Raw genomic sequence first — 12,613 nt, forward strand, 5'->3', positions numbered from 1 at the left:
ACAGCCCCTGTCTTTGGGTCAAGGTCAGGAGGGATTCAAGAAGTTAGCATCACAGAAGGGGAGCAGAGACCTTGGTGACCATGGAGACCATGAAGTTCCCATCTTGCTTTCTAGAGGAAGAAACAGACATAGAAAGCTCAAATACCTTCTTTAAAGTCATAGTTGGTTGGAGGCTGAACCAGGTCCCCTGTGCCCACTTTTGCCTGTACAGGTGGTAGAGGCTAGTGTAGCAGTCTCTCCCCTATATATCCACATTCTAGCCCTCCAAGCCACTCCCTCCCTCTGGGCCCCATTCCCCTATCTATAAATTGGGGATAGATGCATATATTTATGGAAGAGGATTTCTACTATTTAGCATGTATAGATGTTCTGTAGGGAAGACCACAAAATAACTACCTTTTCAATTTTGTTCTTAACAACATGCTTTCAATTGTTAGTGTTTATTTTCTATGCAGAAAACAATAATAGCAGTAGAGCGTCTTTGAACACTCTGCTAGGAAAAATCAGGTGACAGCAAACATTCCAAAGATCTGCAGGACAGGGCACCATTGTGGTTGGGAGCACAAACTTTGGAGCCAGGCAGCCTTCAGTTTTAGCTCTCACATCTGCTACTTTCTAGCTCTATGCCCTTGGGCCAGCTGCTCAACCTCTGAACGCCTCATGCCTAAAAAAGAGTTAAAAATAATACCTTTCCACAGGATCATGAGGACCAAAGGAATGTTGTATAGGCTTTGCATAGTGATTGGCATACAAGTGCCTAATATGTAGTAATGACGAAGATGATTGATATGTTTAAGTGATGGGGGAGTCCTGCCCTATTTTTCTTGGTAGTAAACAAGGATATTAAAATATTTTCGTATGTATGTATGTAGGCCACAGTCCTGTTACACTAACCTGCTGGGCTGGCTGTGTTTCCCTTTGCTGTTCCATTTTTTTCCATTTCCCTTCCAGATCTCCATTCAGCAGTGGCTTTTCCTGGCCCAACCCTAAGCCAAGCCCTTTATGGAGAAATTCAGCTGACATTATTGACTTTAAAGGGAAAAAGAAATGTGGGAGAGAAAGGAATATGAAAATACACACTTTGCTCCCAGAGAAATACATGTAGACATGCAAAAACTTTTGTTTACCCTTGTGCGCTGCAGCTAACCAGGGCCCAAAATATGGTGATGCTCAGATTAATGGAATCAGAATCTGCTGGACCCATGCTTCCAGTCTAGAACCTTACCTCATTTCCCAATGGCCTTATAAGAATCTGCTGGTTCTGGAATAAATGAGTTTATATTTGGAAAATTGGTTGCTTGGGCTACGTTTACTCTTTTGTTTCCAGGGCTAATTTGAATTAACCATTCCCAGCTGGGTTAATGAACAAATCGTTAGGCAGATCACTGATTTCCTAGCCAGCTGCCCTAACTCCACCCATCCCCAAAATAGGTCTGTCTCCACTAGTGGACACCAGCAGGCAGCTTTGTTTTCAAGTGTGGTTGAACAAAAGCCTGGTTTCCACCTCAACCAAGTTTCCTTCTACAGCTGGGGTTGCACATATTGCTTCAGGAGTCCAGAGACAATGAAGCAGTGTGACTGCTAAAACCCAGCCTCAGCCAAAAAGAGCAAGGGCACTGACCTTGGATGGCAGAGGTCATTTATCCAACAGCTTTCACTCAACCAGCATGCATTGAGTATCTGCCCTGTGCCAGGGGACACAGCAGTGAATAGCGCAGGCAACTCTGCCCACAAGGAGCTTATATTCTAGCAGTTCTTGAGACAAATAGCACAGCAGAATGACTGCGCAGCCCTATGCTGCCTCTGGGGGAATGTGCACACAGTCTTGCAAGAGGCAGGAAGCAGAGCCATAGCATCGCATAGTTCTTATAGAAATATACGGCCTACATACATACATACAAAAATATTTTAATATCCTTTTTTACTACCAAGAAAAATAGGGCAGGACTGCCCCATCACTTAGACATATCGATCATCTTCATCATTACTATGTATTGGGCACTTATATACCAGTCCCTATGTAAAGCCTATATAACATTCCTTTAGTCCTCATGATCCTATGGAAAGGTATTACTTTTAAATCCTTATTAGGTGTGAGGCGTTCAGAGGTTGAGCAGCTGGCCCAAGGGCATAGAACTAGACCGTGGCAGATGTGAGAGCTCAAACTGAAGTCTGCCTGGCTCCAAAGCTCGTGCTCTCAACCATAGTGATGCCCTGCCCTGCAGATCCTTTGGAATGTTTGCTGCCACCTGATTTTTCCTTTTCCCCTTCCAGTCTTCCCTGGATAATTATTTTAACTATATCCTACTGAGCTCAATATATGAGGAGCTAGCCCCTAAGATAGCTTTGGGCCAGAAAGCCCCCAGGATGACCACCCCTGCCACCTTTTTTTTTTTTTCTTTTTTCTTTTTTTGAGATGTCTCTCTCTGTCACTAGGCTGGAATGCAGTGGTGCGATCTCAGCTTACTGCAACCTCCACATCCCAGGTTTAAGCAATTCTCCTGCCTCAGCCGCCTGAGCAGCTGGGACTACAGGTGTGCACCACCATGCCCAACTACTTTTTGTATTTTTAGTAGAGACAGGGTTTCACCATGTTGGCCAGGATGGGCTTGATCTCTTGACCTCATGATACACCTGCCTCGGCCTTCTAAAGTGCTGGGATTACAGGCCTGAGCTACCGTGCCCAGCCAGGATGACCCTTTTAGGAGCATGAGTGGAACCCACTGCTCCCCAGACCCATGGAAATGGGCAAGAGGAGCTTGGCAGGAGAAGAGAGTGAGACACGGATACTGATGGTTTTGTGGAGGTTATTTGTAAAACTGCATTGATGTGGATCAGAACCAGGTAATTAATGATCAGGAAATACAAACTCATTTCTTTTCTTCTTTAGGGGAAGCCAGAATATTTGGGTGCCACAGTGGCTGCTCCTGTTGTGAAGCTGGCTGACCAGGACTATGAGCCCCCCACGTTATGCTATCACCCCATCTTTTGTGGGAATCTTTCTGGAGGGGATCTCCTTGCTGTATTTGAACTGCTGCAGGTGAGTGAACCAGATGTGGCACCAGATCTATCAGGTCTACCTGGCCAGAGAAGTGGCCTCACCAGAAGTGCCACTTCAGTGAAGCTGTGCCTGATCCCTTGCTGCAATCCCATGTCTGAATGTGTCTCCTGGGGACCTGAGAGGTGCACTTAAGAACTCAGGTGACTTGGACTATTCCCAGATACCCTGAGGTTAGAAGTCAGAATCTCAGGATGAAATATTCTTGCGGGTTTAGCCAACGATGCTTGAGCAGCCGTGTGTGCAAGTTCCTGAGCTCCACGCAGGTCATGAAAGGATACAAAACAGAGAGGAAGCAAACATATGTGGGCACTTACCATGTGTCCGGTGTGGTGATTGTTGTCTCGTATACCTTTCATCACACTAAAGCTCCCTTAGTCCTGCTGAGGTAGGTATTATGATTCCCATTTTACAGATAGTAAATTTAGGATTAAAGTGATTGACTGACTTATCACACAGCTGGGTGAACTGAGTTGACCTTAGACCTTTAAGGCCTTTTGCTCCTTACACTATACGGTTTTGCAAAGACAAAGAGATCTTAGTCCTTCCCGCTAAGACCAAGGGGGATTTATAAACATGTGTCTGGGGAGACTTTTTCAGAAAGCAGAAGCAGGTATTGGGAAGAGAAGCTGAGTCCCTGAAGTCCAGCAGTCTAGGAAAGGAACACACAGGATGTGGAGAGAACCTGGAAAAGAAGTGAGCAGGTTGAAGGGCCTGTAGCAGAGATTTCTCCCCTTGACCTCCTACTCACTGAGGCACCAGGAGGCGCCTGGTGGTACTTTGCCTTTTAGTCAGATCAACACCTCTGTCTTAGGCTGCTTAGGCTGCTATTATATAATAGAATTCTATAGACTGGGTAGTTTAAACTATAAATGTTTATTTTTCACAGTTCTGGAGGCTGGGAAGTCCAAGATCCAGGTGTCAGCAGACCTGGCATGACTGGTGTCTTCATGAGACCAAGAGAGAGGAGTTATCTCTCTTGTGTCTCTTCTTATCAGGACACGAATCCCATTCATGAGCGTTTTGCCCTCATGACCTCATTGCTTCCCAGAGGCCCCACTTCCAAATACTATCACATTGGGGTTGGTATTTTAACATATGAATTTTGGAGAGTCACATTCAGTTCATAACAATGTCTATATAGGTAAGCCTAGTTTTCAGAAATTCCAATTTAAAAACAAAACAAAAAAATCAAATAAAGCCAAAACTCAATTAGTATAGAAACCAGAAGCCAAGCATTCCTAACACAAAGAGAATGAGTTAAGAATGAAGGTGCTAGAGCTAGCATCCTCATTGGGATTTTAGACTTTGAATGGGATTAATGCCCTGATAAGAAGAGACAAAAGAGAGATAACCTCTCTCTCTTGGTCGCATGAAGATACCAGTCATGCCAGGTCTGCTGACACCTGGATCTTGGACTTCCCAGCCTCCAGAACTGTGAAAAATAAACATTTATTGTTTAAACTACCCAGTCTATAGAATTCTATTATATAATAGCAGCCTAAGCAGCCTAAGACAGAGGTGTTGATCTGACTAAAAGGTAAAGTACCACCAGGCACCTCCTGGTGCCTCAGTGAGTAGGAGGTTAAGGGGAGAAATCTCTGATATAGGCCCCTCAACCTCATAGTAGAAATCTCAGTTTCACCATTTATTAGTGTGTGGCCTTGTGTAAGCTACTTAATCTGGGTTTCACCTGCAAAATGGGGATTATAGTCAATCTATCTAAAGTGCCTGGCATGGAATAAACACTCCACAAATAGCTATTTAAGCTGAAAATGATGCCTGAGAATATTAAAGCAAGATGTCCAATTCTACCATGTATTTCAGGTAAAGGAACTGAGCTGGATAGAAAGGTAATTATTTGCTCAATATGGCAGGTGAGAGCCTAGAATCCAGAGAGTCCCACCACAGCTGGGGATTCTGGGGAGCATAATGAGGAAGGGAGCAGCTTTGGAGTTAGACACACTTGTATTCAAACCCAGAACCTGCCCAGGTCTACAGCCTTGGGGTTGCACACGGCTACAGTGATGAGTTCTTAAGCTCATCTTATCAAAGACTTTGAGTGTGGTCTAGTTTTTGCTCCATGTAAGGGAGAAAATTTTGAGGATGGAATGGCTGCCTTGGAGAAAGAGTGAGCTCTCTGTTAGGGGAGCTGAGGCTGGGTGAGAGTTCTTGGGGGAATGGATTAGCAGGAATTCAAGCATTGGCTCTAGTTCCACAATGACTGCAGCCTAGGAGGGTAGGACTAGAAAAATCTTTGTCTTACAAATCTGAAAACCAAATGGGATTCTAATAGAACCAGATCTAGTCAAATAGATTTGTGTTGCACATGAAAATGGACTATCAGAACTGAATGTAAACTTCAAAACTGTTGGTCCAGTCCTAAGTGAGAATCCTGTTGATTTTAGACTTTCAATGAGTGATTTTAGGTCAAAACCAGCATTAAATAGTGTTGGATTGATATGAAGGGAGTTTTGCCACGTTTTATCCTTCTAACTACTTCTAGAAGAAAGCCACTTTTGATGTTAATGTGTCTCGAATATCTCTCAACTTGAAACCTCCCTTTTTAATAAGAGATAGCACAGGTTGCAGGCACAGTCCCTTCCTAAAGAGATCAGTGACACCTATGAGAACATTTTCCAAAGTCTGCCTCTTGGAACACCAGTCCCTCCAAATACAGTAAAGAGAAAGTTTAAGAAATGCTTCACATTGGCCAAGTGTGGTGGCTCACACCTGTAATCCCAGCACTTTGGGAGGCTGAGGAGCACAGATCACCTGAAGTCAGGAGTTGGAGACAGCCTGACCAACATGGCGAAACCCTATCTCTACTAAAAATACAAAAAGTAGCCAGGCGTGGTGGTGCACGTCTGTAATCCCAGCTACTCCGGAGGCTGAGGCACCTGAATCGCTTGAATCCAGGAGGCAGAGGTTGCCATGAGCCGAGATCGTGTCACTGCGCTTCAGCCTGGGTGACAGAGCAAGACTCTGTCTCAAAAAAAAAAAAAAAAAAAAAAAAAAAGCATCACATTGCATATTCCAATAACACTATTTTGTTTCATAGGTTTTATTTTTAAAGTGACTTTCCATTTCTGTCAAGTAGTACTTGTTTTACCTTGCAAGATGAAGTTTCCTTTTCAAAAATAAAAGTGTCGAATAAAAAAGATGGTTGTGAGATGTACAAGTGGTAAAGGTAGTCGTGGAATGGCTGACTTGGAAAAATGAGATCTAGTCCAGCACTCCCATTTTGCATGTGAGAAAGCTGAGGCTCAATGCTAACTGAACTGGATTCAGTCAACTCTCTTTTCACTACACAATGCTGTCCTAATAAGTGCTCTGGGTCTGAGAGCCTGCATCTGCCAATGAAGGCTGGACTGGTGGATCCCCAAATGCTCTCTGTGGGCTCAGCTGTCTGGGTTCTGTAGCCCCACCTCTCATCCTCCCTCCTGAGGTTGACAGCATTTCTCAAGCTTTCTTGTCACTGTATTTGGAGTGGGCTGAGCCCTGAGCTGGGCACACTGGTGAGAGACCCTGCTGCTTCCTGACAGCCGACTTAAGTAAGCACTGTCAGAGGTAAGTAGCCTGAGATACAATTCATTAGGATTTCATTAGGACTTCTTCTCATTTGATCACTTGTTCAAAAAGTAATTTGATCACCAGCATGACTGTCTTAGCATGTGGATCTCATACATACTGAGAAGACAGGGGCTGGAAAATGCCTTCATTTGTTACCAGCTGTTCTCAGTTTTCATTTGTGGATGTCTGGCATCAGTTTCTCTATCTCCATTACTGAAACTGCCCTTGCTCAGAAGGATTTAGAGGCGGGGAGGATCACTTAAGCCCAGGAATTTGGGACTAGCTTCAGCAACATAGTGGGATCCCCATCTCTACAAAACATAAAAATTCAGCTGGGTGTGATGGCACATGCTTGTGGTTCCAGCTACTCGGGAGGCAGAGGCGGGAGGATTACTTGAGCCTGAGAGGTTGAGGCTGCAGTGAGAGCATGATCACATCACTGCATTCCAGCCTGGGCAGGAGAGCAAGAGGCCCGTCTCAAAAACACATGAAGGATGTAATACCTTTGTTCTCCTATACACCAGACTGAATTCATTATTTTTACTTCCCTCCTCTATCCAAGTTAGCTGCCCCCTGTCCTTCCTACCCTGATTCATAGCCCCGTTGTTCTCCCAGACACTCCAGCTTGAAAATTCAGTAAGCCTTAAATTCTTTACACCATGTCTTTATCCACAGCCAGGCCCACCCCATACATTGTTCCTTGAATGGTTCCCATCCCGTTCCCATGGGTTCTTTTAGTGCTCATCTGAATGTTACATTGGCCTCCTTGCTGGGTTACTGGCCTTCTTTACTTTTCCTGTTCACTCCATCCTCCACATTCCTTCCAGAATACCAGTTGGTGTTACCACCCTGCTCTCCAGAAATCTTCAGTGGCTCTTACTTCTTACCATCAGGAACATTCTCAAAGTCTGGGTTTTTTTTCGGAACATTACTCCCTCCAAATACAGTGACAAGAAAGCTTGAGAAATGCTTTATATCACATCTCTCTTGGGGATCTGAAATGCCAGTTACCATGGTAAAGAAACTGAGAAGTCCTGCCACAAAGAACTTTTTTTAACTTCTTTTTCAAAACTTGATATTTCCCAAATGTATTTGACCACAAAACATTTTTTCATGATAAGTGTTAATATTCCCTGAAGAGGAAATCTGCCCCATAGGAGACTGTCACATTTCTGTAGCCTGGCTGTTGAGCTGTCCTGAAATTTGTCCTCAGACTACTTTTGTAGCCTCACATTTTAGCTGCATGGTTAACTGGGCAACCATGCAACTAAGCGGGCAAAGAGCCTTTAGATGCGGAGGGAAGAGCAAATTCCAGACCCTGAAGCCTCACTATGCCTGGCATGCTCAAGGAGGTCAATGCGGCTGGAATGGACAAATGACAGGAAGCGGGAAGGCGACGAGGCCAGTGGGAAAAGATCACATGGGGCCTGGTAAGGACTTTGGCTTTTATTCTGGGAGAGATGGGAAGCCAAGAGAGGACTCTCGGCACAATGACTTAATGTTGCAACGCGAAGATGCCAGATCTAGTGTATTCCGAAGGGGCAAGGAGAGAAGCAGAAAGGCCCGTTGGGAGACTCTTAAAGTTACTCAGATTGGAGATAAAGGCACCTTGAATCAATGTAGCCATGGAAAGGAAGAGAGGTGGGCTCTGCATATATCTTAAAGGTAGAGTCTTTTGGATCGGCTGATGAGATTTGACATGTGAGGTTTATCTCCACATCACACAGAAAAGCCCACAATATTTTACACATCATAGACTCACCGTGAAATATTTTGTCGGAGCCTGGTGGTTCACGCCTGTAATCCCAGCACTTTAGGAAGCTGAGGCAGGAGGATCGTTTGAGCCCAGGAGTTTAAGACCAGCCTAGGCGATATGGCGAGACCCCATCTCTACAAAAAATAAAAAATTAGCTGGGCGTGGTGGTGGAGTCTGCAGTGAACTATGATCATGCTACGGCATTCCAGCCTGGGTGATAGAGCAAGACCCTGTCTTGAAAAAAAAAAAAAAATGCATCTATTTACTCATTCAATGAACAAACATTCATGGAATTCTGTGTGTGAGCCAGATTTCAACTGTTGGGCCATTCCCTGGGCCCCTCACAGCGACGTCCCCTTCTGCAATCTCAGAACTATCTGTTGTTATTCACACTTTGGCATTCTTTTCCATTCTCCATACTTAGAACACTCGTTTCCCCTACTTTTATAATGTTTCTCTTGTTTTCAGAACCCCCTCTGTCCTATTACAGTTTTCCTCTCCTCTGCTGTTTGAATGTTCTCCTTCTGGAAAGTCCACCTCCCTTTCTTAGAATGTTTTGCTTCCTGTGTTGATTTCCTATTGCTGCTCTAACAAATGACCACAGACATGGTGGCTTAAGGCAACCCAATTTGTTATCTTACAGTTCTGCAGGTCAGATGTTTGAAAGGGTCCCTCACTGGGGCATCAGCAGGTCTGTGTTCCTTCTGGAGGCTCGGGGGGGAAATCTGTTTCCTTGTCTATTCTGGTTTCTGGGATTGGCCTGCATTCCTTGGCTGGTGGGCCTTCCTTTACCTTCAAGCCAGCCAGATAGCTTCTTCAAGTCTCTCTCTCTCATTGTCTCTTTCTCCCCCCAACCTCCCGTCTACTTCCATTATCACATCTCTTCCTACTCTGACTCTCCTGCTGCTGCCTCATAAGGACCCTCAAGAATACATGGGGCCCACCCAGATGATCCAGGATAAACTCCTCATTCCAAGAGCCTTAATTTAATCACATCTGCCACATCCCTTTTTGCCATTTAAGGTAACATACTTATAGTCTCTGAGGATTAGGATGTGAACAGCTTTGGGAGTCATTATTTTGCCCAACACACTTCCCAATTCCTAGAAATATCTCAGCCTACCTACAGGGTTAGTGCACTACACAGCCCCGCAAGGGGCCACTGCTATTCGGTCTATGTGGCTGGCCCCCCTACGGTTGTGCACTGTGCAGCCTCCATGGATTTATGTGTTAACTCTGCCTGCTTAGAATCCATTCTTCCTTTTCATTCAACTTTCTAGGACTCTTTCTCTTACCATCATGTGAATGTTCTCTAATTTTTTCATTTGTTCTTAATCTTCTTTCTCTATGTGGTATAGATTTAACCTAAGTTCTATTGGCTTAAAAAATGAGATATTCTTCTCTGATGCTTGGCACTCATTAAGTCTTCTCATTAGAGGTCTGAGTTAGATGATTTAATTAGCTTCAGACAGCGTCTCTGTGTGATCTTTCTCCCTGTTTTAAAGGTAAAGTGTCATTAACTGATTATTGCCCTGCTAATGAAGACTTTGCGGAAGGCATCCACCCTAAAATAGGCTTAGTGAGGGGTCAGGAAGGGAAAGCTGGCTGATCCTTACATATTATTAAGAACTTCCAGGCCAGGCACAGTGGCTCACACCTGTAATCAGCACCCTTGGGAGGCAGAGGCAGGTGGATCACCTGAGGTCGGGAGTTCGAGACCAGCCTGGCTAACATGGTGATACCCCGTCTCTACTAAAAATACAAAATTAGCTGGGCGCGGTGGCGCGCAATTGTAATCCCAGCTACTCAGGAGGCTGAGGCAGGAGAATTGCTTGAAGCCGGGAGGCGGAGGTTGCAGTGAGCAGGGATCGCACCACTGCACTCCAGCCTGGGTGACAGAGTGAGACTGTCTCAAAAAAAAAGAAACAAACAAACAAAATCTTCCAGTAGAGACCCTGCTCAAGCCCTCAAGACAATCTCCTCAAGTCACTAACTTTATCCCGGAGCTCACACTTACCTCTTCTGGTGGTTCTGGCTTTGCCATAATCTCACTATTTGATGTTGGGCCCATTACATTTCCTCTTAGGTTTTTTTGTTTTGTTTTGTTTGCCTGGGTTGGAAACAATTTTCTTTCAGCTGAAGATATTATTCCATTGTTTGGGCTGTGCTTTCTCTTTTGAGAGGTTGGTTATTATTCTTATTGTTGCTCCTTAAAAAGTGATCTTTATTTTTTTTCCCTCATCTGATTGTTTTTAAGGTATTTTTCTTTATTTTTGGTTTTTAGCAGTTTTACTATGTTGTAATAAAATACAGTTTTGTTTTTATCTTGTTGGATTTTATAGAGCTTTTAAAACCCTGGCTTGATGTTTTAAATTAGTTTTGGAAAATTGTCAGCCTTTATCTCTTCAAAGATTGCTTCTGTCCTGTTCTATTCCTCCTCTTTTCTCTCCCTTTTCTCCTCTCCTTGCCTCACCTCTTCTAGCCTGTCCTCTGTGACTCCAGTTACATGTATATTAGACCTTTTAATTAGATACTCTGTGCCTCTTCTTTTATGCATTGTCTATCATTTTGTCTCTCTGAGCTTTATTTTATCCACAATATGGCCTATCTTCCAGCTCATTTCTCCTGCCTCTTTTTTAAAACCTATTCACTAAGTTCTTCTTTCCAGTGACTAAATTTTCAGCCATACAATTTCCATTTCTTTTTTCATTATAGATTTCATTTATCTATTGAAATTTTTTATCTGGTTTCTTATTGAACAGATTAAGCATTGTTACTTTAAAGTTCATGTCTGATTACCACATTATCTGAATCCTGAGTCTTTCTTCGCTTAGTTTCTCTTGTTAATCACATTGTCTTATCTCTGTGCATGCCATATTTTATTGCATGCTAGACATTTCTACATAAAATATGTAGTGAGCTAGTAAGTGATGGAGCCCAAGTAACCACTGTACTAAAGATGAGAAATAATAGAAATATAAATTATGAGCTGAGGGAGACAGAAAGGAGAAAGGCTTCTGAGCATCAGTGATTTTTCAGATGGGCAGGGCTGGGACTAGGGTCATGCATGACCCTAAGAGTGAGTGCCTCCTTAACTTTTGTACCCTGTGTACCACACTGGTTCACCCTTGTCCTGGACCTGAAGCTGGACCTACTTTGAGGTCCTGATATTTTACTTCCATGGGGATATTAGAGCAGTTTGGCTTTCAGACCAACTACCCATCCTGCTCACCACCACTTCTTACTATTTTGTCTTTATAACAATCGCTTGTTTTTCCCTGGTCTATGTGCTGAGTAACTGCATATCACATGGTTTTATAGGCCAGCAACCAACCCATTTCACTGGGAAAAGCTTAATCTTGGCTGGTGGCAAAGTCATTTAATTGCCACAATGTTATAGGATTCTCTAGGGCTGTGTTGAGCTCTTAACAGCAATTTTCAGGCACTTACAAAGCAAAACTTCTTTGGCCATTTCCCAAGATACTTCAGCAGCCCCAGGATAAAACATATGATGCACATCTTGAGGCAGCCCCTCCTATGCCACCATCACAGCTGTTCTGTGGCTTTCCCTTTAAAGCCCGAGGGGCTATTAACTTTCCCAGTGAGGTGATGCTCGCAGGCTAAATTGCTCACCTCTTCACTGCCAGGCAGTGTTGGGCATTGCCATCCTCATTATTTACCAGCTTCTTGATCTGGGCTGGTGTATCCTGCAGCTTCATTACCTTAAGCCTATTTCACATTTGCAGTGTCTGCTCTCCTTTTTCTGAGCTTTCTTGTAATTAGCTTAACCACATCTGCTGTTGCCAACTAGAATATGTCTGTGAAAATGGAATGGTGATATATTTGCATTTTGCAGATTTTGATGCACAGTTAGGCTTTTTCTAGCATACGGAGCATGTGGACTAATATGTCAGTCAACCAGTAAACATTTATCAAGAACTCACTGTACATGGAGGGGTTTGGAGAATGAAGTAAATAAAGACTTCCTATTGGCCAAGTCCCTGTAAATTGTTCAGGCAGACAAACAGCCCCAGTAAGGAGAACCACCTGCTCCAAAGCAATGTTTAATAGAACATCTGATTCCCAAGGAGCTTGATGGGTCATCTGGCCCAATATCTGAGGCTCAGAGAGGGAAAGTTACTTGTGCAGGGTCACACAGCAGAGCCTTATTTCTGGACTCAGTCCTCTAATTTCTTCACGAAATCTGCATAGAGGACATATTGCAT

The 12,613-nt window shown here is 43.8% G+C and overlaps 1 protein-coding gene across 1 annotated transcript in view; it reads left to right on the top strand.

Moving 5' to 3' along the window:
• Positions 1–12,613, top strand: part of FER1L6 (fer-1 like family member 6) — a 207,983-nt gene that overhangs the window by 133,119 nt on the left and 62,251 nt on the right. The window contains exon 23 of the mRNA XM_063669062.1: positions 2,891–3,040. Coding sequence (XP_063525132.1) covers positions 2,891–3,040 — 150 coding nt within the window. The remainder of the gene's footprint in view (positions 1–2,890; positions 3,041–12,613) is intronic.

The sequence above is a fragment of the Pongo pygmaeus genome, chromosome 7 (genome assembly GCF_028885625.2).
Source record: "Pongo pygmaeus isolate AG05252 chromosome 7, NHGRI_mPonPyg2-v2.0_pri, whole genome shotgun sequence".
NCBI lineage: Eukaryota > Metazoa > Chordata > Mammalia > Primates > Hominidae > Pongo > Pongo pygmaeus.